This window comes from Acipenser ruthenus, chromosome 1 (assembly GCF_902713425.1).
Source record: "Acipenser ruthenus chromosome 1, fAciRut3.2 maternal haplotype, whole genome shotgun sequence".
Taxonomy (NCBI): domain Eukaryota; kingdom Metazoa; phylum Chordata; class Actinopteri; order Acipenseriformes; family Acipenseridae; genus Acipenser; species Acipenser ruthenus.
This window is the reverse complement of record NC_081189.1, coordinates 26,675,014-26,701,701: the sequence shown is the minus strand read 5'-3', so window position 1 is coordinate 26,701,701 and position 26,688 is coordinate 26,675,014. Positions and strand designations below refer to the sequence as shown.

The window sequence follows — 26,688 nt, the reverse complement described above, 5'->3', positions numbered from 1 at the left end:
TCATCAGGCATTGTTTTTGCAGGACCTGGAATTAAAGCCCTCTAGAATTGAACAAGCCTTTCTTGAAAAATCTATTTTCTGGAAAGCTCTACAAAGAACTGTCTATTGATAGGTGACAGTGTGCTATTTTTAATTTTTTTTTTGTGGATAACACATTAGTCACCTGTTTTCAATTCAACAGGCGTCGCCTTCAAATCTCATCTCAAACTTATATCCATGTTCATAGAACCAATGTTCAACCCAGTTTGCCCTGCCAAGTCATGTTAAGTACAATGCTAGAGAAATGAGATTGTTGTCAGCTATCTGCCATGGACCAAATAATATTTTATTAACACTCACCCTTTTTAAATAGAAATCTGTAGACATAAACAAAGAGAACACAACACATTAACAATATCAAGCAAAACAATTACATTTGTGTTGGGTGGTGTTGGGTATCTAGTTGTATGCTCTGTTTGGCTGTTGAGCTGAATGCTCTGATGGGTTGTTTTTATAATGTTGGACCCTGGATAATTCTTTGATAAACAAAACATTTTCAACACAACATTTTTTTTTTAAATATTGGTATTGCAGTTATTTGTTCTTGATAGACAGGCACTTTTGTCTTCTATCCCAGTTCGTGTAAAAGCCAATTGAACTAATTTGCTGTTTGTTTGTAATATTCACCAAATGTGTGGTGCAGATAAACTAAGAACTGACTTAACATAAGTTATTCTGTACTAATGTACCTATTCAACAGTCAATTGGTTGCCAGTACGAATTTCAAAACATATTCATACCTGCACATCAAATAGTTAATACCAGTGTGATTTAGAGTGAAGCCAATGGCCTGTTTTTATTCCACAGCCTATACACATTGCCAGCATGCTCCAAAACCTTAAATCTGAAGGATGATCTGATTTAGTTTGTGACATGTTTTGTCATTTTAGTTTTGCTTTTTTTTGGCAACAATGTATAAAAAAACTGTAACCTACAGTAAATGTTCAAGCACCAACATCATTTGTTATTTGAAAACATAAGGATTACTTTTTTTTTGCCTTAATTAAAAATGTTTATCTATTTTGTTACAAATTAGCGTGATCTAAATACCACTGTTTCTTTAGACCTGTTCACACAAATGGTCTGGACTACAGAAATGTCCTTTTTTTAAGTTTCCAATGTGGTGTCAGATAAGTTCCTAAAATGCAGTATTGATTGTTACACGAGTCTAACAAACTTCAAGTACAAGTACTTGGTAGATTTAAATAAACCTCAGTAAAAACAAAGGGTACATCAAAAGACATTTGTGCCATTTGAAATTAGACAGAAGGTGGGAGATGGGAGGAGAGCACTGAAATTGGGGGTTTCAATACATTTGCCAGTTGAAAGGAACAAGTGTTTGAAGTGTTCAAAAATATGTAAATGTGTAGTCTACCTACTAAAAAGCTGTGTGATTGTCAATCTATTTTCAGACATGTAGTTTGAAACCATCCTCTAAGCACTGTTAATAAACAGTATATTTGTATGTCCCTCAAATCATCAGTTTGTAAGAGCAACAGTATTTTGGATGGATTGGAGTATGATGTTTTAATTAGTACAGTCCTATTAGATAACAGTGGATTGTGATGAGCAAGAGAGCATATGTGCCTGAGTTTCTTTTTGTGATAGGTGTGTATTTTAGTTTGAGATCAGATCTGTATGAGTTTGCATCTGCTTGACCAGATTACGGAGCAGGGTGCCAATTGAAAAAGCACCGGAGTAAGATATAGATGGCAAGACTGGCAGATTCATGTATAAGGAGATTTTCTCCAGGTGAAACTGACTATGAATCTTGTTCTTTTAATGTAAGTTGCTGTGGCAAGTGACTAATTTTCACTGGTCATGGAGAAAATGTACTTTGAAATTCTTACCATATTCAGTTTAACCTGTGATGTTTTATTTGATTTAGATCATATAGAACTGCTTGTAAACTCTTAGCATTGCAGATTTTCAAATCACTTGAAATTTACTTAGCTAACGTTGGTATATTGGTTGCTTTTTAGTTAGATATACTATACATTCAAAATGTCATCCTTTGGTGAAGGAATGTACGAAACAGAATATATTTACTATTTTATCTTCAGCTTATTCAATAGACCGCTTTCTTGTAATTCCTTGCAGCCAGTCTTGAGGTTATTGGGATCTAAGCCACAGTATTGTCAGGGTTACCTACTTTTGCATGCCTTGTGCTCTCTGATTGATTGGGCTAATAAAGGTTGTATCTAGGGACCCCTTGTCAGTTTGACACCTGCATTTGTTATGAAACTCTGTTCTATATTCTGTGGTTGTGGCCTGTTTTTCCATGGTATAGAATGACACTTATAGTGGTGTATGAATGCTAGAGTTGTATAGATTTAAAAGGCATGGTGCTCCTCATTTTAATCACATACTTTACTGATCAAACTTCTGTATTGGGATGGATCCATTGCCAGACAAATATTTGGCTTGGCATTAGTCCAATATTGATGTCTTATCCTTTTCCTCAATACATTAAATTTAGTTTAGACATGTATATATGAAAAAGCAGGTGAGCATATGGTGTTGTGCCATAATGAGGTCACAAGACCAGTAAGTTTCTGCTATATAGAGACTAGGCTACACTTATTAGGCATGTTCCGGACCATGTCTTGCAAACCACAATGCAAGTAGCCTATTCCAAGTTAGTTTACATTTACCCTGGGAAGTGGTTGTAGAAGTTGCCTGTCAGCTTTAGCTATGTTATTGCATCTCTTACCACGACTGTAAATTCAGAATTGGAGCTGTCAGTACAGTATAAAGAAAGAGTTGAAGACCATGACACATCAGTATGTGCAGGATAAGACATGGAAATGAATAGTTTAATAAGTGGAATTGATGACTCGGAGGTAAACAATTGGTACCAAGATAAAGCATATTCTAATTATTGACTTGTAGTATGTGGAATAACTTATTGTGATCATACAGATAAAGAAATGACAGACACACCCATATATATTCCCAGAATCTAATACTCCTGTAACAGGGTGACATCAGCACAACACAGCAGACTGGGGTTTAAACTGAGCCGCTATGACATTAAACAAAACACTTTGTAAAATAAAACTGCGTGGTGGCCAAAACAAATACAGACAAACAGACGAAACGAAACAACACGGTGAGTCAAAATAAACAAACAAGTGTCGTGCTGGTCCTACCAGCATGCAATAGCAATTGTTATTAGTATTTTAAATTCTCTCCTCTCTCTCCCATTCTCTCCCATTCTCTCCTCACCGAACACCCAACCCCGAGTGAGTGAGTGAGTGCTTTGTGTCTCTATATATACAGTTGTGCCGGGATTCAATTACAAATTAATTATTCACTTGAATCCCAGCACGTGAACTAATTTGTGCAATCCCTGTGCTCATGCACTATTACATACTTTATCTGCACGTGCCTAAATACAACTATATATTTTAAATCACTTGTGCTACACAGACCTATTTATATCCCGTGCACCAATACCTATACACCAACATTAACACACCACACGCGACATGTAACACATAATACAGACATGGGCAGGGCACGCTGCCACAACTCCGTACACAAGCAAAGCATGATGCAGACATTTACGGTATATGATCTGTTATGACATCATGAGAATGTATTGCAGTCCCTACAATGTCTTTATTTTTACCCGTCAAATTTCAGTAACGGGCAAGTGCTGTATAAGCCAGTAACACTAGTAGTGTTATAGGTATTACTACTTAGTAGGGCTGTCAGTTAAGCCTCCAAATAGCAATCGATTAATTGGGCACACAAATGATAATCGTTCATATAAATACCAATGATTGTACCGCCCACATAAATTAGTTCTTTTATGTTTTTAATAAAACTGATTTATTAAAAAAAACATTAAACAATTAATTCTCAAATACTTTTAATTTCTGTTAAATACATTTGATAACTATATGGACACGTTCATACTTAGAAAAAAAAACCCAAAGCACTCGCTTATCTAGACTATATATTTGCGCTTTGTTGTCCTTGTTTAATTTGGACTGCTGTCTGATCGCAGCTGTGATGAGTTTAGTTTGACTTATTTTTTGCTCTGTGATTTGTTGTGGTCTTTTCTAATATCTTTTTATGCTGACGTAGAACTGTAGCACTGGTACTTGTTTAATGTATATAAGATGCCAACCCCTTATAAGATGCCAACCCCCAATTATCCAGTATTTATATCCGTATATAATGAGGAATGGAATTGATGGAAAAATTGATTTGATTTAATCGTAGCAGCCCTGTTACTTAGTAGCTTTACTAGGGATAGTAGCTAATAAAGCATACAGCCCTTGTTATTTAGGTTATGCACCCTGTGACCTAGATCTCATTTATTGTTATAATCGCAAATTGGCTAAGAGATGCTGAAATGTATGTGTAACTTTTTATTATAAATGTATTTTTAGCCAATCTGATGAGGAATCTGGCTCTGGATCAGGCTCTGGTTCAGGTTCCAGCTCTGGGAGCAGCAGTGATGGAAGCAGCAGTCAATCAGGAAGCAGCGACTCAGGCAGTGGTTCCGACTCCGGCAGCCAGTCGGAATCGGAGTCCGAAGGGTCAAAGGAAAAGAAACAGCAAGAAAACAAAACTGCGGAAATAGATGGAGCAGAGGTATTAGAAGCTGCTGATGGGTTATGTGGGGTTGTATATATTCTTTTCATTGTTGGTGTTATCTGGTATAACTTGCTACTGTGAAGGAGACGCTCGCCACACAGTCGTGGCACATTTTGTTTTTTGAACGTAATAATGTGAACTGTGTTTTATTTTTTTCTTGTTTTTTATTTTACTTTCACCTGGCTTGAACATGTTAAAATGCTTGTCATTTTTATGTTTTGTATTTATTTATCTTCCCTCCAGTTTTGGAAATCAAATCCAAGTATCTTGGCTGTACAACGATCGGCTATGCTCAGGAAACAGCAACAGCAGCAACAGCAACAGCAGAGTTCATCAGACAGTGGATCAGATGAGGTAACCTCAACAAATTGCATGTATTTGTTTCCATAAAGACCTGAATGACCAGACGTGAGGTCTTTCCCATAAAATAACTTTATCTGAATTCCACCCCCCCCCCACAGGATTCGTCCAGCAGTGATGAATCAGATGATGATTCTTCAAGCCAGAATAAAAGGAAAAAGAAGCGTAAAGAGTAAGTTCATATTTAAAGATTCATAATGGGAGGGGTCCCAGAGTGACTCGCTTGGTAAAGCCGTGTGGTGCGCAGGTTTGCATCCTTGCTGTGCAGAGTCACTGGTCTTCACTGGGGATTCGGAAGGGAGCGTCGCATTGGCTCTGGTGCTCCCGTGGATTAGGGAGGAAAAAAGACAGGGACTGCTTCTCATCGCACTACAGTGAACCCTGCTGGCTGGCCTTTATCCGCCAGAGTCTAGTAGCTCACTGACTGCTCTTGAGTTCCTGTGTTTAAGAGGAAGCTGGCCTGGTCGTGAAATTCAGCACTATTGAGTGTTTAATAGTGACGGATGGTAAAACAAGTAGAATATAAAGAGAAAACTGGATTTCAGTGGTGTGGTTTGGCAGTGCAGTTATCGTATGGTTGAGGACAAAGATATGTAACAGATTTACTCTTGACTTTTTTGCTTGGTTAGTAACAGTCAAGCCTAGAGTGTTTTGTTTAATAAAATAAATACTATACTGTGACAATGTTTGAATAAACAAATTCTAAACTTACAGCACTGGTGACATTTTAAACTTGGCTGTTTACCAGAATCCCTCCCAAGGAATACGGGTTTGCTGTTAAAAGTAATAAAGTACTGTAAACCTAAATTATTTGTTTTTAGTGAGGACTGGCATTTGTCTGATTCCAGGCCAGAGTCCAGGTCTGGATCGAATTCTGGGTCAGATTCTGGTTCTGACTCTTCAGATGATCAAGGTGGAAACAGCGATGAGAGTGTATCGGACTTCGAGCCTAATCACAAAGTTAAAAGCAGAAAGCCCCCAAACAGGTAAATCTGCACCTTTCTTTTTGCACTTTATCCCTGTAAACACTTTTTATAACAAAGTTATTAGACTTTCATTGGTGTTGGGAAGAGTGTTACAGAAATCTGTTTTGAAGGGTTTGTCCATGGCATTTGTAAAATTTCAGGCAATGGTTATGAAGCCACTTTACCCCACCAGAAATATAGAAATAACTATTACAGCTTTGCATTATGAACCTCGCATACACACTAACTAATTGCAACAATTCTGTTGCAGTATATTTCGTTTTCTGCATGTCTGGTTTATTCTGAACTGAAATTACAGGATTTTTTTTTTTTTTTTTTTTAACTGAACCTCAGTTTTTACTGATTTATACCTGATTTTTAGTCTACTATTCTGTATTTTCCCGGTACTATTTTTTAGGAAATACACAATATTTTGAATAAAATGCCTTTTTATTTTCACTCGGACATTGTAATAAGCAGCTCTACACTGTATCCTAGGATACAGCACGTAGGTTTAGACAGAGGATCAAATAATGTTCAAACATTGCACGTGATTGGTTCTCTGTTCACAAACACATTATCACCTGATTCTGTTGGCCAATGGCCAGTCAAAGCCCGATTTTGGTGGGCGTAGTAACTTGCTTGATCAAAAACTAAATTGAAATACTTACATGAAAATATCATGTTTTCAGTGGATGAGGAATGGGGAGGAAATGAAAATCACTTTATGAATATTCAAAAGAAAACGACATTTCGAAGTATACAAAAAGCCAAATATCAGAAGTGGGCCAGATAAGGCAGAGGATGTTCAAACAGACAGAATAAAAGAACATAGTGAAAGTAAGCGACACATTAAACTAAAACAAGAAAAAGAGAGACAAGCAATCCATTTCTGCTGCTTTTACACACATTTTAATAAGAGAGCACAGAATTACTGTGTTAATGAGTTTGTCAGAGCTCTGTGCTTTGCTGGACAGCCACTGTTTATTGCAGAGAGGTATGCATTTGTGCGACAGTACTGTCCACCAGCTAAACACTGCGTAACGCCGACAATCTTAATCATAAATATTTGACAGAAAATGATGATGCTTTAGTTGGTAAACTTATGGAACTCAAAACGTGGCTTGTTTTGTGCTGATGTCACGTTCATACCTTCTGCAGATATTAGCTCTGTCAGCACAGCGATTGCCCGAACGTTTGCAAAGTACCAGGTAACTTAGGGAAATATGTCCTCGATTTGCACATATTCTGTTTTATCATACATCCCAGGGACATTAAACTTAATCAGAAACCAGAACTGCTACGCCTCCTATTCCACATGTGAAGTGCGTGTACTGAGATTTTTACTGATGTTTCCATTAACACATTTTTACCAATTTATATCCATTTTTTTAATACAGTAATACCTCGTGTATTTGACTGTTGGATAAATTAATCTTATTTGAAATGCCATTATACACAGCTGTAACAATTACTATATTCACACAATTACTGTTTTGAGATTCAGCTTTTATTAGGGAGCTCCCCTAAATCCCTTGTTTAGAAATATACAGGGTGTTAATGCTTGTGACAGAGGAGCCGTCTGCTGTGTGGGTTGTGCATTCTCTGCTGTGACAAGCAGGAGATCGAGACAGAGGTTGAAGTTGATACACCCCACAGGCAAACAGGATTTATTTACATATCAACACACTGAACAGCTCCTGGGACACTACCAGCAATGGCAGCGCACAGAGCGCATACAACACAGTGTACGAAAACTTTGGTAGGATCTACAATCTCTCGGATAAATGGTTAAGGCGGATATGTGATGGGCAGATACGACTGATTACTGTATATGTAAAATAAACTCAGAAAAATGTGTTAAACCAAAAATGCGGAACACCAAGTATACTATAACGTAATTGACAGTTATTCGCCAATATAATTATGAATGTGATTTTATGTGTTTTTCCCAACCATATAACAGATTATATATTAAACTTGATTGTTTTAAAGGATAAATGTAAGAAATGGTAAAAAAGGCAAAGCTCAGAAAAAGAAGCCACCAATGGGTTCCTCAGATGATGATGATGACGATGATTATGACAAGAAGGGTCCCCGTCGTCAGGCCACTGTAAACGTGAGCTACAAAGAGGATGATGAAATGAAGACGGATTCTGATGATTTGGTGGAAGTGTGTGGTGAAGATGTTCCTCCTCCTGAAGATGATGAATTTGAAACATTGGAAAAAGTGATGGAGATGAGGTTTGGGAGGAGAGGAGGTATGCTTAACTAAATTAATAATGCTATGTCATGCACGTTTTAATTTGTCTCTCTTGTAGAAGCCAAAACTTACTTGTGGAATACTAACTGTGCCTTTTTTATTTTTATTTAAAGCTACTGGTGCAACCACAACTGTATATGCAGTGGAGGCAGATGGTGATCCAAATTCTAACTTTGTACCAGGCAAAGACCCTGGAGACAATCAGTATCTGATTAAATGGAAAGGATGGTCTCACATTCACAACACCTGGGAGACCGAAGAGACCCTCAAGCAGCAAAATGTCAGAGGCATGAAAAAACTAGATAACTTTAAGAAAAAGAATCAGGAAATGAAACGATGGTAAGTATTAATTTAGAATTGCAGATAAATTCACAGGTAAAGTACATTTAACTGCCCTTTTTTAAATCACTGTATTTAATAGTAGAATATCATACTGCTTTGCACCCTCTTTTTTAATACTATAAAGCTTTAAACACACTATACTTTTTTTTTATAAACACCTTTAACCCAGTTACTCCCCCCCCACACAGAGAGAATACGTAATAGTAATATTACTAGTGCCATTTAAAACCTACCTCCCTTTGTCTTATGATTTATCTTATGATGCTACACATGGGCTGCCTCATCAAACAATATTTTCTAAAATGCATTCTTATATATTTACTTGTATTTTGTTTTAAAGGATGAAAACATCATCTCCTGAAGATGTTGAATATTTCAACTGTCAGCAGGAGCTTCTTGATGACTTGCATTCTCAATACCAAATTGTGGAGAGAATAATTGGTGAGTAAAAATGTGAAAGCTGTACAGAGCTATTCATAAAAAAAGACTTTCTTTAAATGCCACCCCCAGTTTAAGAAGCCACTCGTCACTTTAGGGAACACAGTTAAACAGTGCACTCCACGTTGAACTGTTTTTTTAAAGAATTAATGACTCAAACATTATGTCAAATGCTTCCTTCATTTAATTTATTTAGGAAGCTTACATACTTTTTCAGTTTAATCATATATTTATGCAAGATTGGTAAACAGTAAATTCTTCAGATAGGTAACTCAATTCATCAGGAAGTTGTACAGTAAGATCATCTATTTTGGTCTAACATTTTTGTTCCTGAAATCCAAAATTAATGCAATGGTTAAGGTTGGCACTTATAAAATTAACCACATTATTTTAGCAAGATGTAGTTCTTTCAAAGCAGTTGATTGGTTGCATTACAATTTTCTTCCATTGGCAGCTCATTCTAATCAAAAATCGGCGGCTGGTTATCCAGACTATTTCTGCAAATGGCAAGGCCTTTCATATTCTGAATGCAGCTGGGAGGACGGTGCTCTAATTTCAAGGAAATTTCAGAAATGTATTGATGATTACATGAGCAGAAACCAGTCAAAAACCATTCCCTTCAAAGACTGTAAGGTAAAGTGCTTGCAGATTTCAGTGTCTGACTTCTTACAATATAACTTATGTTTGTTAGGCATTTGAGGGTACATAAACAGTTTTTCATAGTACATTGTTAGACCATGAAACATGTTCCTCAAGCTAAAATATGTGCTGAATGCTAAAATTGTACAATAAGAAATTGCTCTATCAGAAGATAGGTAGTGCAAGCCAGTTCATATGCAAGTGCCCTGATTTACAAATTGGCAGTGCAACAAATTCAAAAGCAGTGTTAAAAGCATCCTTAGCATTTCATTTTTACAACTGTTGAATTTGTATGTTGAAACATTTTGTGTGTGTATAATTTCTCTACCAGGTGTTAAAACAGAGACCCAGGTTTGTTCCCATGAAGAAGCAGCCCTCTTACATTGGTGGTGATGGATTAGAGCTCCGCGATTACCAGCTGGACAGTTTAAACTGGATGGCACACTCATGGTGCAAGTAAGTCACTTGCCTAACATTTTACCCCGATTTTAATACTAATATTAATGTTATCTTAGGTAAGGTAGTCAGAGTTTAGTGTTGAAGGTCTCCTTCTTTGTGCTTGTTCTAGTTTTGCGTCATAACCTGTGTGTACTTATTTCAGGAATTAACCTCAAGCAACTATTATCAAAAACTTACATGTCAATCTACACACTGTTGTGTACATGCAGTCCCTTCGATATTAACCCTTTGCAGTCCATTTATTAAGTGCGTGTCAGGTCCAATTTATTTTCACACGCGCAGTTCATTTTAGACGCGCTGTTTAAAAGGATTTTTTTTCCACAGTTAAACAGGTTTAAAAGGCCCTGCATATCAACAAAGCACTCACTAGGCATCTCCAGCCCCGCCCCACCCTTTCGTTCACTATAGCTTTCACATATGCTAAGAAATAAATAATAATAATAGTCGTACATACCGATCGATCATCTCCTGATCACTCGTTTTATCACCAAACTCCTCAATAATGCGATCCAAGTCATTATTTTATTACTATAACATTTCCAAAAAGCTCTGCAAATGTCCGTGTTATTCTCTGTGTGCTGATTCAGTAACAGCCAGCTTGTTTCCTTATGCCCCCCCCCCCCCCCCCCCCCCCCCCCCCCCCCCGAGACATGATTATTTTAATGTCATTGCTGTTCAGTAAAAGCTTGTGCAGAACAATGGGATGCGAGGGGTAATTAACTGTAATATAGCTTTGCACGTAGGGCTGTAGGATTGCTGGCATAAAAATGTTTTGTCTGCTGTGGACGCCGCTGATTGTGCTTGCATCCACTAGATTGGGTCATCAATCAGGAAGCGCAGGTTTAACGGTTCATTTTCAAACAGCGCAAACTATATACAGTCAGTTTTCTTCAATGTGCACAATTTATTTACATGTTGTTTGCCAGGAATACAAGCCTGTTGACCTGCTCTGGTTCCGAGGCAGCGTGCTTTTTTGTTTACATGGAATACACACAGGGCACATACTTACACAGCATTTTCAAAACACTTAAGCAGGAACACGACCACTGCTTGTCTTTACTGTAAATAGCAAGGCAGGGCGTTCGGTGCAGTTTCGTTGATAAACTTAAATAATGTTATTAACTATGCGCGTTACAAAAATGTGATTTAAATCGTTTATCCAGTATTTGTCTATGTATATAATGTGGAATGGAATCGATTGAAAAATCGATTTTCCATTTAATCGTAGCAGCCGTAGTCTACATACTTGTTTCCTCTTCCCCTCTTGCCAGAGAAGTGGATAATACCCCCAAATATTGACTTTGTTACAACATATTTATCCCATGAATAGGCCTCGGCTCATTCATTCAGCATCATTTAGTGATGTTAACACTCACAGTTAACCATGTGATCCAGCCTTGTTCTTTGCCAGTACCAACATTTGGCACCCTGTATAACAGCTTATTGTGAAAACTTGTAGCTTGACTTCTGCCACTTGATTGGTTGTGATAACCAATCGGATGTCTGTGTAGGGCATAGTGACCTAGCTTTTGATAATACTGATGCTGCTTTTTTTTTATTCTTGGCAGGGAATGTTACTGACCTTTTTTTTTTGTTTTTTTTTTTTTTCAGGGGCAATAGTTGCATCCTTGCAGATGAAATGGGTCTTGGAAAAACCATTCAAACTATCTCCTTCCTGAACTATCTGTTCCATGAGCATCAGCTCTATGGCCCTTTCCTGGTGGTGGTACCCCTCTCTACTCTTACTTCGTGGCAAAGAGAAATTCAGTTATGGGCTCCTATGATGAACGTAGCGGTTTACCTGGGCGACATAAACAGCAGAAGCATGGTATGACTGACGGCCTTTCTTCATTAAGCTAAAACTGTAGATGTAAACTTTGTTTCGATGGATTGTTTACATGTGCTTGATCATCCCTGACTGGCATATAGTGAAATATTAGTTCTACATATGGCTGCTATTATGCTATAGAGAACTAAAAAAAAGTAACATTGATTTTGAACCAAGTACATATAAAAAAAAAAAAACTGATAAACAGCAGTAACAATCACATCTTTCCAAAATCCTACTTTTTTGGAGTCGGTTTACTGACCTAAGACTATCCTTGGGTTTTGGAACTGCTTGGTCAAATGTGGTGAAATTTACTTAGGACATTGAAAAGCACAAGTTATTGAGAGTACCAGAATCTAAACATATTTGGAGGAACCAGTCCGGTATGTGTGTGGTGGTCCACTTTTTCATGAAACTGATGGCTCTTATTTTGTATGTACAGCAACAGTAGGGGATGCACTGTAATTTAGTTCTCGAGGCGACAGTGATTAGGGGTGGGAATTTCGAGTAATTTACAGACAATATTTTTTTACATATGTGCCACAAAAATTACCACCAACACTAGAACCGCCGCAGTTATACTCATACCTAAAACCGCCGCCGGCAGTCATAATGATGGTACATTTTAAACAACATCAATATTAAAATGAAAGACAACTATCAGATACAACTCAAAAGTATGGATCAATACAGAAAATGTGAATGCACAGGACCAGATGAAACTAGTCTGCCAAACTGAACTGACCTGGTCGCTACAATATATTGAACTTGCATTCATGAAGAGATATTATTTAAATTTTTTCGTATACTCAAGTAATACATTAGTGCTCAAGTAATTATAATTATTTCGAGTACTCTAACCCACCCCTAACAGTAGTACATATCAAGAGCTAGGTGATTCCAGGTAATTTCAGACAGACTTTATAATCAACAATATGAAAGTGGTCCTCTGGCTCCTGCATTCTGCAACACATACACATCATATTGACTTTTTTTTTTGTTTTGTGTTTTTTTTTGTTTAGATTAGAACACATGAATGGATGCATCCACAAACCAAACGTTTGAAGTTGAATATCTTACTAACAACGTATGAAATCCTGCTTAAAGATAAGGTTTGTATGGTCAACATCTCCCGCATTTCAGAATTATACAATTTATTGCACTGGAAATCTTATTTGGACCACTTAATACATTTGTTTCCTATAACCTGTCCATTTAGTTATATTTTAAAGGTTCACCAGAGATGTTGTTTTTTTTTTTTTTTTTTTTAAATATAAATTTAGTCGTTGCCAATTATCTTTTATTATTTTCTCCCCAATTTGGAATGCCCAATTATTTTTAGGCTCAGCTCACCGCTACCACCCCTACGCTGACTCGGGAGGGGCGAAGATGAACACTCGCTGTCCTCCGAAGTGTGTGCCATCAGCCGCCCGCTTCCTTACACTCTGCAGACTCACCGTGCAGCCGCCTCAGAGCTACAGCGTCGGAGGACAATGCAGCTCTGGGCAGCTTACAGGCAAGCCCGCAGGCGCCCGGCCAGACCACAGGGGTCGCTGGTGCGCGGTGAGCCGAGGACCCCCTGGTCGACCTAACCCTCCCTCCCCCCGGACGATGCTCGGCCAATTGAGCGCCGCCCCCTGGGAGCTCCCGTCCACGGTGGAATAGCCTGGATTCAAACTCGCGACATCCAGGCTATAGAGCGCATCCTGCACTCTAGCGAGTGCTTTTACTGGATGCGCCACTCGGGAGCCCAGAGATGGTTTTTAAAAAATTAGCAAAATATATTTTACAGGACTGTTTAACAAATCTTTAAGCAACTGAGCTTTTAGCTTCCCAGTACCATGTACTTTGTGGCGAGAAAATAACATTAAAGCCCCCACACTAAAGTTAAGAAATTCAAGTTTGAATCATGTAGCCCATAATATAGAATGTGTAAAGTGGATACCTTGTGATTAGCTGCTTTTTTTTTTTTTTGTCCCAGTCATTCCTTGGCAATGTCAACTGGGCTTTTATTGGTGTTGATGAAGCTCATCGTTTGAAGAATGATGATTCCCTTCTTTACAAAACTCTGATAGAGTTCAAGTCAAACCACAGACTTCTGATCACTGGAACCCCTCTGCAGAACTCTCTGAAGGAGCTCTGGTCATTGCTGCATTTTATCATGCCTGACAAGTAGGTGAAGCTGAGCTTTTGAAACGTGTATATTTTTTGTTTTAATTCCAAATTTTAAATCAACGACTCAGTGACAATGATGCAATGATTTTAAAGTTTATGTAAAAATAATATTTAATTTAATTCAATACTTTGATGTTTTAACTGGTTTATTACTTGTCCAGTGTTAACATTTTACCTAAGGTTTTTTTTTACCTTTTACCTTACCTTTTACCTTTTTATTTAAGGTTTAGCTCTTGGGAGGTCTTTGAGGAGGATCATGGGACAGGTCGTGATTCTGGGTATGCTAGTCTGCATAAGGAGCTGGAGCCTTTTCTGCTGCGCAGAGTTAAAAAGGATGTGGAAAAGTCCCTTCCTGCAAAGGTGGAGCAGATCCTGCGGGTGGAAATGAGTGCAATACAGAAGCAGTACTACAAGTAAGTTGTTTTCCTGCACGATGGTTAGGCATAAGTATGTGTCCTTTCTGTAGACTGATTACAGACAAATGTAGATACAATGGGTTTTAAAATCTTTTTTTTCTATTTCCATTTCAATTGGAAATTGAGACAAAACTCAGTAAGATTTCTTGAAGGTGTACAAACATTTTACATTTCTTCCCATTTTCATTGGATGTAGGTCATGGTGGCCTATGTTTTTATAATACTGATCATTCTATAGTTTTGTATTTATGTACTCAGAGGGGCAGCATATAGGGAAAGCATTTTTGATCATTTAAGTAGATTTACAGGTAATCAGCTGGCACATCATTAATAGGCTTTACAAAAAAGTATTCCAATAACTTTTTTTTTTTTTTTTTTTTTTTTTTTTTAACTTCCTTGAACAGGTGGGTGTTGACCCGGAATTACAAGGCACTCAGCAAAGGCACAAAGGGCAGTACCTCAGGCTTTCTGAATATAATGATGGAACTGAAAAAGTGTTGTAATCATTGCTACCTTATTAAACCACCCGATGATAATGAGTTTTATAACAAACAAGAGGCCTTACAGGTAAGACGTTGTGACTAGTGCAAATCCTTTTTTTTTTACCATATTATTTAACATTTAATGTTTGCAGAATATGTAAGTGACTTATGAGGCACAAGTGTCTTTTCCTAACCAATAAACTTCCTCTTAAATGATCCATACAGAATGTACCATTGTTGCAAAATACTTGAATAACTGTAGCCAGTAATGGTGTGTTCATTTTCTCCGGTGTGTTCATCTAAAACAGAGGTTCCCAAACTTTTGATTGCCGCGTACCCCCTTCCAGACCTATCACCTGTCTACGTACCCCTAGCATACAGATTTATATGTTCATGTTGTTTTTAATATATGCTTTCATAATACACAGATTTATACACATACACAATAATATACTTACAATATAAATGACTATAATAATATAATTACGGCTTCTGATTTTAGGGTTTAACCGATAAAACACCCCTGATACAAAAAAAAAAAAAAAATCTGTGTATAATGAACACCAGAAAAACACTGGAAATATACTCAATTCACATAACTCAAAAACCTAATACATAAAAAACAAAGACAAACTACCTTTTCCTAACTTGTATTGATTAGTTCTGAATACTTTCTCGACTGGAGCCTCGTTCGCGGGATTTAAAGCTATATTACAGTTAAGATACGTAGGATTTAAAACAGAATTGCAAATTGTGGCGAAATGTAAAACAAATGCCTAAACACAAAAAACCCAGAAGAATGTGTCCATGACCACAAGGATTTCGTTGTGGAAGACAACAAAGGAAAGAAGGTACAAAGTGTGGTACTGTACAGTTACTACTTTGTGACAGAAAAAAAACAAGCATTTTGTAAAGTACAGTAACAGAAAACAACAATTTCATACAGTACATAAAAATCGATAGCTCTGAAAAAACGATTTACATAAAAATAAAAAATAGCTCATCATAACCACCAAAAAAATGTAATTAATAAAAAACTAAAAACATACGTCATAAATATAATACATTTAATTTGCGTTGTGCAGTTATTGGTGGTGAGAGTTCTGTACGTCACTGTCCCTGTGTATCTTTGTTCTCATTGTTACCACTTGGAGGTTTGCAAAACGAGCACACCACAGCGTTGATCCCAAGTGTCCCGCTGCCCGCGAGATTGTCTTGCACGGCTCTCTGTTTGTTTCTCCATTTCACGGCAGAAATTGAAAGGAATTTCCAATGCGTTTTAAAGTTTTGTGTGAGTATGACGAGTCTTATGAAAATGCAAAAAAAAAAAAAAAAACCTAAAAAAAAAATGTACGCCATTACACAATTTGTCACGCGTACCCCCTAAACACGTCTCGCGTACCCCTGGGGGTACGCGTACCACAGTTTGGGAACCTCTGATCTAAAACATCTCGGTTATTACTGGCCTAATGGTGCTGTGATTTTAGAAAGCCCTGTGTGAACACATTAATAATATGAGATAGATGTGAGCCCCATGTAGATTTGAATTGTATAAACAAGAAATACAGCTGGTATTCTTTCTCGCAGATTAAACAAGCAGCAAGTAATAAAAAGAAAAAAAAAAAAGAACCTCCTCCTCTTTGGTTCCCTGTGTGGGTTACATACTCTGTATTTACATGTAGTTTTATGCAGCAGCACTAATTGGAATCACTTCTTGTTACTTAGCATCTGATCCGTAGCAGTGGAAAGCTGATCTTGCTTGACAAGCTCCTCTTACGCCTTAAAGAGCGAGGCCACCGAGTTCTTATCTTCTCTCAGATGGTGCGAATGCTGGACATTCTCGCAGAATACTTGAAGAGTCGACAGTTCCTGTTTCAGGTGAGCTTTCTCTGTTCATTTCATGGGACGCTTTGTGTTTAGAATGTTTAGAAATTGCTTGGAATGCTTGAAAGATGAAGCAGAAGTACAGGTACCTAACCAGAATATTTCTTCCTTTTATTTATCTAGAGGCTGGATGGATCGATAAAGGGAGAAATGAGGAGACAAGCACTTGATCATTTTAATGCAGAAGGATCAGAGGTAAATGGCAGATTATAATTACTTGTATTAATTAATCTGATTTACCAGACTTGTATGGATGTCTTTATTTACTCCCGTTTTAATGTGTTAACTAATAATAGGGCAGCAGTGTGGAGTAGTGGTTAGGGCTCTGGACTCTTGACCGGAGGGTCGTGGGTTCAATCCCAGGTGGGGGACACTGCTGCTGTACCCTTGAGCAAGGTACTTTACCTAGATTGCTCCAGTAAAAACCCAACTGTATTAATGGGTAATTGTATGTAAAAAATAATGTAATTTTATGTAAAAATAATGTGATATCTTGTAACAGTTGTAAGTCGCCCTGGATAAGGGCGTCTGCTAAGAAATAATAATAATAATAATAATAATAATAGTACAGTGCTCGCTCTTTATAATGCTTTAGTCAGGAGACATAATTACGAGACCGTGATTTTGCGTTCTGCCTTATAACTAGAATGAAAGTGCTAGTGGAATGGCAATGGGTGCCACAGACATTATAAAGGGGGTGCATTGTAATCTGTATGAAGTATTTAGCCTGTACACTGTCTTTTTTTCACAAAATGTTTCAAGATGTAAAGTTATTCCTTTGCATATAGCAGTCTCCTATGTTTTACTTCTTGAAAATGACCTCTAATGTAGGATTTCTGCTTTTTAAATGGCCTTTTTCACCACATCTAAAGATTGCAAATTACTTGCTTATGGCAAGAAAGTTATAACAAACTATAGTTCCGATGGATGATTTCTATCATCCATCAGATGTTTGTTCAATTTTGGTAATGTTGTTGTTGCAATGTTGTTCACTTGTTTGACTGTCCCTTTAGGATTTCTGCTTCTTGCTGTCTACAAGAGCTGGCGGTCTGGGCATAAACTTGGCCTCTGCAGATACTGTTGTTATTTTTGACTCGGATTGGAATCCTCAAAATGACTTGCAAGCTCAAGCCAGGGCCCATAGGATTGGGCAGAAGAAACAGGTACAATTTTATTAGACATGTTTGCTCCATTTGTAGATCAGGGCAATATTGTATTCTTAATAAATGTTAAAAGTACATTCTCAAATCACCTGTAATAAAATTAATGGCATTGTAATTAATTTGAATTGTTCAATTTCAGGTCAACATCTATCGACTGGTCACCAAGGGGTCTGTGGAGGAAGAAATCATTGAAAGGGCAAAGAAAAAGATGGTGCTGGACCACCTGGTGATCCAGAGAATGGATACCACAGGAAAAACTGTACTGCACACAGGCTCAGCTCCTTCAAGGTGCTTGCTTTATACCTCCAGTAACAGTGTGCACTTTATTAAATCATATGTATGCAAAATGCATCACAATGCACACTATGCCTGCAAAATTGTGGACTGTTCAAAATTGTTAGAACATCACTTGGCAGTATTTCTCTTTGCCCAGTTCCTGTACATGAAAAACACATTTGTGTGATGGTTGTTGCTCCACTCTACTGTTAGTACCTGTCCTTAGTCTCTGACTACTGTAACTTTCATGGAGAATATTTATAGGTACAACCTGTGTAGGCCTAATTACAATTCATAGATGATTCCTGTTCTCTATGGTTAATATGCGTTAATGTGGTAATGGAGTTAATCATAAAGTTGTAATCCATAAATGCAACAATAGAGCCAGTATTGTTATGGATATTAATCTTCATATAGTGGTACTCAAGCAGATAGTGTAGGTTTACTGGAGCATCCTCTTGCTGTGCTGTTGGCATGGCTGGCCCTTAATAGTAAATCTTAATTTTCTTAAAAAAAAAAAAAAAACTAGAGAGTGAGAGGAGCAAATTACCTCAGAAGTGAAACTTATCAGACAAATTAAAACTAAAGAAACAAAATGTTGATGCAAGAAATGCTCAATCATCGTGTGAAATCTTCTGTTTTTGATTTTTACAGTTCCACTCCTTTCAATAAAGAAGAGCTTTCAGCAATCCTGAAGTTTGGTGCTGAGGAACTGTTTAAAGAACAAGAAGGAGAGGAGCAGGAGCCACAGGTTAGATGCATTTCGGTGGTTGTTAGTTTTGACCTACAGGTCTTTATTTCAAGAGACCTAACATCCCTGTGCTTGCTTACTAGGAAATGGATATCGATGAAATCCTGAAACGAGCTGAAACACGAGAAAATGATCCGGGTCCTTCGACTGTGGGGGAAGAACTGCTGTCACAGTTTAAGGTGTAGCCATCTGTTTGTCCATCTTAATGCATTAGGTTATTAAATATATTATTAAACCAAGTACAGATAATAATAAATAAATAAATATTGCTTTAGATAGCATTTATCTGAAATATTCTGTTGTAAATCCTTCACAGGGCAATGAAACAACATCAGTTATTTTAACTCTGTTTTAACCCCCCCTAGGTGGCAAACTTTTCAACAATGGAGGATGAAGAGATTGACCTGGATGCTGACCGGAAAAAGAAGTCCTGGGATGATATTATTCCTGAGGAGCAGCGGAGGAGACTGGAAGAGGAAGAGAGGCAGAAAGAGCTGGAAGAGATCTACTTGCTGCCCAGAATGAGAAATTGCGCCAAACAGGTATTTGCTTATCTAGTACGTTGTGTTAACATCTGAGGTGCCATGCTTTAGTTACTAGCAGTGCTTTTACTATACCGTGGTCTCTTGTGAATTAGTAACATGTAATGATTTGTATAGATTAACTGAATTCCTCCTGTGCTGATATGCAAATGCTGAATTTGTGCGGATTGCTGCTTTTCTTGCACTCTGTGAATGACAGCAATCCACACAAATCCAAGCAGCTGTTTCTTCACTTGTTTCATTTTGATTAGTAAATTAGCCCAATCAACACCAATGACCCTCACCTGAATGTCAGCATCTGATTTCTGTGGAGAGCTCAATCAGAATAATTGAGTAATTGGTTCAGAATTTTTCGTTTCAGTAAACTAGTCACCACACTACCTATTTTTGATTTGAGTAGAGTATGAAGTGGAAATTAAAGATAAACTGCTAGAATCAGTCATAAGGACAGATTTAGTAATGTTCTGGAGTACCTTATTGTGACATGACCGTGTATGAGTGCTGTACATATTTCTGTGAAATGCTAAAAAGCATAGATGTTCATTGAGTCTTATCTAGTTAATCTGTAATGTTATTCTTTAAACAGGCAAATTTTAATGGGAATGAAGGCAGGCGCAGCAGGAACAGCAGGAACAGGAGGTACTCTGGGTCCGACAGCGATTCTATTTCAGGCAGAAAGCGGCCAAAGAAACGAGGGAGACCACGGACAATTCCAAGAGAAAACATCAAAGGGTTCAGTGATGCTGAAATACGGAGGTAATGTCTGAAATTAATACTTTTTTAAAGCCATCATGTCCCCAGCCTCTCGGCAGTTTTGCAGAAAGCTCAGACACCTTATATTTGACAGTTGAGAACCTTTTTTTTTTTTTTATAGGAATTGGCATCCATTTAAATGAGCATATCAAAATGATCTAGTGTGCTATGTGAAAAAAGGGGATTTACATTACTTTTAAGGCACCTTTTATGTTTTTGGATGTGACCACTTAGTTTATTCTGGATTTGTTATTCTTTTTGAATTTGTAGGTTAGTTTCCATTGTACTATACAACCCTTTAACCCTTTGCAGTCCATTTATTAAGTGTGTGTCAGGTGCGTCGGCTCCAATTTATTTTCACACGCGCAGTTAATTTTAGACGCGCTGTTTAAAAGTATTTTTTCCCCACAGTCAAACGGGTTTAAAAGGCCCTGCATATCAACAAAGCACTCACTAGGCATCTCCAGCCCCGCCCCATCCTTTCGTTCGCTATAGCTTTCACATATGCTAAGAAATAAATAATAATAGTCGTACATACCGATCAATCATCTCCTGATCACTCGTTTTATCACCAAACGCCTCAATAATGCGATCCAAGTCATTATTTTATTACTATAATATCTGAAAAAAGCTCTGCAAATGTCTGTGATATTCTCTGAGCACTGATGCAATCACAGCCAGCTTGTTTCCTTATGTCCTTCATTATCAGATGCCAGGGGCAAGTATGACTGTTCATGAGGTACGCCCTTTTTTTTTTTTTTTTTTTTTTTTTTTTTGGGCTTGTCTCGGCTCCTGTCGCTCCCACTCGGCCATTGAATGGTTTTCTCTGCTTTTTCCGGAGAACAAAACGACTAGAAACCCGTTTTTTGCGTCTTCTTGATGATGTCGGACAGGGTCCGACATTGGACCGGTTAGGAATAATTGCAATGTCGGACCAGGTCCGACATAGGACCGCAAAGAATTAATTGCTTTCTAGGGGAATACTGTCTTTTGTAACATGGTTTTTCATGTTTGTTACAGGTTCATCAAGAGTTACAAAAAGTTTGGTGGCCCTCTGGAAAGGTATGTTTTGTTGTATATAATACACATGATTTAAGACAATGTTCTCTTTTGAGTTGTTAGTAATGGACAATGATCTAAATCCCATTCCATTGTTTTCTAGACTTGATGCAATTGCCCGGGATGCTGAACTGGTTGACAAATCTGAAATGGACCTTAAACGGCTGGCTGAAACCGTGCATAATGGCTGCATAAAGACCTTAAGAGAGAACTCCTCTGGGCCAGAAAAGACAGGAGGTAATTTATGTTTTTAGAAGGATTTTTTTAAAAATGCTTTCTAATTCCCTTTTTTTCAATTCTGGTTAATTTAAAAAAAAAAAAAAAAAAAGAATAAATACAAATGCAGTTTGTTGAGGGTGAAATAAATCATTTAATGTTATCCCTGAGCTGGTTAAATCTACCTGGCAACATGGATATAGTGGTGACATATACATACTACACTCTTATCCTCAGAGTTGCTCACCCAGTTGTGATGAAACTTAGTTCAGGCATATGTTATGTGTTTTTAAGTTCTGGATTAACCTAAAATGGTTTAACATTTGTTTTTCACAGTGATCTGTGGTATGCTGCATGTTTAAAAATACTGGAGGTTTGAATAAATAGGGGCCTGCTGTCTTTAAACCTCAAGAAATGTTCTTTCCGATCAACAGGGGGCAGGCGAGGTAAAGTGAAAGGACCAACATTCCGAATCTCAGGGGTTCAAGTGAATGCAAAGTTGGTCGTCTCTCATGAAGAAGAACTGGCACCATTGCACAAGTCCATTCCAGCAGATCCTGAGGACAGGAAAAGGTAGTGGTCAAAAGAAGTCTAGAATAATCAATTTGGTGACTCCTCCTGTAAGAACTGTAGTGGCCATGTAAAGACAAACAGTTAATAGTTGTATAGCAGTTAATTCATCCCCAATAGTGTTGGTAGATTTTCTTAAAACAAACCAAACAAACAGTTCAAGATTTGAGTTAAAGCAAGTTCAGTTGATTTTGGTGACTGAAATAGTATGTCTTGTTGCTTCAACAGATATAGCATCCCTTGTCATTCAAAGGCAGCTCACTTTGATGTTGACTGGGGTAAAGAAGACGACTCCAACCTATTGATTGGTATATACGAGTATGGCTATGGCAGCTGGGAAATGATCAAAATGGACCCAGACCTGAATTTAACACAAAAGGTAAGCACAAGTGACATAATGCTGCATTTTGATTGGGAAACGGGTTAGTGTAAGTGTTCAAAATGCTAAGAAATAGAAAATTAACAGATGCCTTGAATTTATTATTTATTTTTTTATTTTTTGTAGTTTCATTAACCTTTTTTTTTTTCTCAATGCAGCTGTTACCAGATGACCCGGATAAGAAACCACAGGCTAAACAGCTGCAGACAAGAGCTGACTACCTCATAAAACTACTGAGCAAGGACCTGGCCAGAAAGGAGGCCCAGAGGCTAGCTGGGACGGTAAGGCAAACACTTTGTATTTTTAAAAACTTAACAGTAATGCCTTGTTTACTCAGCAGTTTGATATGTTGTAAACACAAAAATGTACCCACTAGGTGTCCCTGTTGTACTGAAAGCAAGCAATTCCTATATGTGCTTATGCTTAAGAGAAATGCATGCATACTATGAATATTTTATACTTAATTGTTTTTCAGTTATGGGGATAGTTGCATATAAATCTGATTTAACATGTCTTTAAAAAAAGTTTTTCATGTAGCAGTTAAAGTTAGTATTAAATATTATTTTGAATATTTTTAGAAGTAACTTTGAACCTACTAATCTATTGTTTGTAGGCCAATTCGAGAAAGAGGAAGCCCAGAAGCAAGAAGAACAAAGTTGCAAAGCCAGTAAAAATTGAAGAGGTGGTTAAGAGTGACTTGTCTCCGCCCCCATCAGAGAAAAGCTCAGAGGAGGAGGAGGAGGAGGAGGAGGAAGAGGTAAAGGTGGGGCTTGTATGCTAGTAAAACACTGCTACCGAATTGTAGACACAAGATGACATTTAATGTGCTCGCTTTATTTTATTTATTTATTTTATTTATTTATGTATTCACTTTTTAACTGTACCAGTTAAATTGGTCTAAGATGCACTGCGTATGTAACACTTGCCACTTACAGTATTGTGTCCTTAATTGGTACCAAAAAATAATGTTATGCATTCTTTTTCCTCCTAAAAAGGTATATGGTAAACACTGTTACTTTTTATACATTTCAACTAACAATATTATTGAAAGCTGAGTGTTCAAAATGTGCTTGGGTAAACCCTATGGTTGCATCTGTCTGAACAGTATATTCAAACTATAGCTTCTGATTTTCAGTAAAAAAAGAAACGATAAAATACCCCCGATTTGTTACAAAAAAAAAAAGTAACAAACACTGGAAATGGTTACTCAATTCATGTTGACATCACCCTTTCCCATTTCAAAAAAATAAGTAAAAGACTACTAAAAAAAAAAAAAAACAAGCTACCTTTCCCAATAAAAAATAAATGCCTAAACACACAAAAAACCCAGAAGAATGTGCCTGTGAAAAAAATAAGGATTTTGTGGTGGAAGACAAAGGAACAAAGGTATAACTTAAGTGTTCAAGTACTGTCGAGTTACTAAACATATTAACAGAAACAACCACCAAAGCATTTTGGAAAGTAACTGAAAACAACAATTTCATACAGTATATAAAAAGCAAAAGCCCCAGGGGGGGAAAAACAAACAAAAAAAAAAACAGCTAAAAGTAAGCACCGAAAAATGGAATGAATGAAAACCGAACTGAAGCCCTGATTATAACACGGTAGTTGTGACTGTAAAAAAAAATTAAATCCAGATGTAAAATGAATTAAAATATATCAAGTAGACATGGTTTGCGTTCATCAGTTTGTAAAACAGCCATGTGTCCTTCTTTTAGGAAGAAGTTGCTCCTGCCAAGCCTGTCAACAGGAGGGCCAAAACTGAAAAAGTAAAAAAGTCAAGTGATGACGACAACGATGATGATGATGACGAACCAGAGCCAGAAACTGTAATTAAAAATGAGCCTGAAGAGAAGGAAGCGAAAGAAAAGGACAACAAAAAAGAAAAAAAGGATAAAAAAGAGGAAAATAAGGATGTAAAAGAGAAAAGGGAACTGAAAGAGAAGAAAGAAATGAAAGCTGAGCCTGTACTGAAAAAAGAAGAAATCAAAGAGGAAAAAGTAAGAAATAGGCAGCATTCATTCCTGTGTGTAATCTCTCCGTATTCATATTGAAACGCATGAATCCCAAGTCTGATTTCAGACACTTCATTTAACTAAAATTAAATGTTGCTGTGTTTTTTTTTTTTTTTTTAAATTTTGTTTAAGATAACTGAAGTAAAAGTTGAGATTAAGGAAAAATTGAAGAAGGTAACGGATGCTCCTGTCCACATTACTGCAAGCGGTGAACCTGTACCCATCGCTGAGGAGTCAGAGGAGCTTGACCAAAAGACGTTTAGTGTGGTAGGTTCAAGCTGGCAAATTCGATATCGACAGGAAATACCTTTTAAGACCAACAAAGGGGCTGGGTAAAAGGGTCTTAACAGAGAGCTGAGTCTTCTATATTGAAAGGGAATGACCCAGTATGGTCTGAATTGTAAGCTAGGGCTCGTTTCTATATACCAATACAATGTTGTATCAGGGAGCGGTGTGATGACGGGAGGAAAATATACAGCATATGTAGTGTTTCTTTATAAAGTTGATCGCACTATTTAATCGTATTACCTGTCGTATTCCACTGGCACTTGCCTACCTCTTGTATTACCTGCACTATAAATACAAGTAGTTGAGTAATTTCCCTCACTGAACTTCAAGAAATGTGTGTTTAAAACAAGCAGAAACCACTACAACATCAGAGAGCATCAGTTCATATTGTCCTTATTAATTTCTCCTTCTGGCAGTCTGTAAGCTACTGTAATGCTTCTGTTTTGTTGCTGTTTAGGCAGATGCCATTATTATTTTGCTGTCTGTCTCCCGACACGACCCACAATTTCCCTTTATAATTAGACATTAGATCTTGTTTTTAAATGTGTTGCATGTATTCTAACTGATTTGATCATTCTTTAGTTAGATACAGTGCACTCCGTTTATAAGAATCACACCGTTCTTGATTCTTTAAGCAGTTGATTCTTAAATTGACTGATTTATAATTACAACTAGCAAAAGTGTGCCACTGCGCATCAGCAGTTTAAATACAGTATACAAATGTCAATGGTGCTCAGTCGCCTCAGGACAGTACATCAAAACAAGTCCTTGTGGATAAGCAACTTGTTATGATCACAATTATGTTTACTCGAGGCATTAGTATAGGAATTTTGCCCAGTGGTTTTGGTCACCTATATGTAGCTGATTATTATAAACGGAGTGCACTGTATTAGCCTTACTACATACATATGTTAGTCTATGTACCATAGTACAGTGTTTTATAGAGCAGTTCCAAATGTGTAAATTACATGGGAATCTATAATGGCACATATAGTATAGGGCAGCAGCCTCTAAGCCTGGTCCTGGAGAGCCCCAATCCGGCAGGTTTTATAGGTGTTTAAGTTATTGATGGCTAAAGATCTGGAACACATATTCAACTTGACTAATTAAGCCAATAATTGTTTAAATTAAGTAGCTCCGTTGCAACAAAAACCAGAAGACCCTGTAGCTCTCCAGGGCCAGGGTTGGATACCCCTAGTACAGGACATATGATAGGTCCATCTCTAAAAAATAGTAATGATCACAAAAGTAATTTCCAAGGCCATTTATCGTATTTGCACTATTCAAAACAAGCAAGAGTTTACTGTATGCTTTTTTTTGAATTTTTTTTTTAGTGCAAAGAAAGGATGCGACCTGTTAAGGCAGCATTAAAACAGTTAGATAGGCCAGAGAAGGGTCTTTCAGAGAGGGAGCAGCTGGAACACACAAGGCAGTGCCTGATCAAAATTGGAGACCACATCACTGAATGTCTGAAGGAGTACACCAACCCAGAACTGATCAAACAGTGGAGAAAGTAAGTAATCAAGCAAGTGATGAGATCTCCTCATATTAGATTGGTCAGTTGTTGAGATTGATAGATGCATTTAATCATGGAATTCTACTTGTTTAAATGATTGTCTGGTTTCACATACCCCAGTTGTCTAAACTAGGGTATATTAAGATAATTGCTAATCAGGATCTTTAAAACCAACTGCAAGAAAGGGAAGACTTAATATGTATGTATTTATTTTAATATTGTCACAGAATACTATATGCTAGGCTGATGTTGAATTAGA

General features: G+C 37.3%; 1 protein-coding gene across 5 annotated transcripts in view; it reads left to right on the top strand.

The window, feature by feature from the left end:
• Positions 1 to 26,688, top strand: part of LOC117409213 (chromodomain-helicase-DNA-binding protein 1) — a 31,033-nt gene that overhangs the window by 2,494 nt on the left and 1,851 nt on the right. For 2 of the 5 annotated variants that reach the window (XM_034014875.3, XM_059022784.1), the window contains exons 3-33: positions 4,443 to 4,647; positions 4,894 to 5,004; positions 5,112 to 5,182; positions 5,832 to 5,996; positions 7,971 to 8,236; positions 8,352 to 8,577; positions 8,921 to 9,021; positions 9,473 to 9,651; positions 9,989 to 10,113; positions 11,728 to 11,944; positions 12,967 to 13,056; positions 13,926 to 14,116; positions 14,344 to 14,532; positions 14,940 to 15,102; positions 16,743 to 16,895; positions 17,025 to 17,096; positions 17,915 to 18,064; positions 18,204 to 18,352; positions 18,995 to 19,091; positions 19,175 to 19,270; positions 19,457 to 19,633; positions 20,220 to 20,389; positions 21,407 to 21,448; positions 21,549 to 21,682; positions 22,096 to 22,234; positions 22,460 to 22,610; positions 22,769 to 22,891; positions 23,224 to 23,373; positions 24,329 to 24,610; positions 24,758 to 24,892; positions 26,248 to 26,426. In XM_034014875.3, coding sequence (XP_033870766.3) covers positions 4,443 to 4,647; positions 4,894 to 5,004; positions 5,112 to 5,182; positions 5,832 to 5,996; positions 7,971 to 8,236; positions 8,352 to 8,577; positions 8,921 to 9,021; positions 9,473 to 9,651; positions 9,989 to 10,113; positions 11,728 to 11,944; positions 12,967 to 13,056; positions 13,926 to 14,116; positions 14,344 to 14,532; positions 14,940 to 15,102; positions 16,743 to 16,895; positions 17,025 to 17,096; positions 17,915 to 18,064; positions 18,204 to 18,352; positions 18,995 to 19,091; positions 19,175 to 19,270; positions 19,457 to 19,633; positions 20,220 to 20,389; positions 21,407 to 21,448; positions 21,549 to 21,682; positions 22,096 to 22,234; positions 22,460 to 22,610; positions 22,769 to 22,891; positions 23,224 to 23,373; positions 24,329 to 24,610; positions 24,758 to 24,892; positions 26,248 to 26,426 — 4,698 coding nt within the window. The remainder of the gene's footprint in view (positions 1 to 4,442; positions 4,648 to 4,893; positions 5,005 to 5,111; positions 5,183 to 5,831; positions 5,997 to 7,970; positions 8,237 to 8,351; positions 8,578 to 8,920; positions 9,022 to 9,472; positions 9,652 to 9,988; positions 10,114 to 11,727; positions 11,945 to 12,966; positions 13,057 to 13,925; positions 14,117 to 14,343; positions 14,533 to 14,939; positions 15,103 to 16,742; positions 16,896 to 17,024; positions 17,097 to 17,914; positions 18,065 to 18,203; positions 18,353 to 18,994; positions 19,092 to 19,174; positions 19,271 to 19,456; positions 19,634 to 20,219; positions 20,390 to 21,406; positions 21,449 to 21,548; positions 21,683 to 22,095; positions 22,235 to 22,459; positions 22,611 to 22,768; positions 22,892 to 23,223; positions 23,374 to 24,328; positions 24,611 to 24,757; positions 24,893 to 26,247; positions 26,427 to 26,688) is intronic. The other 3 variants (XM_034014878.3, XM_034014876.3, XM_034014879.3) reach the window with 3 other exon arrangements.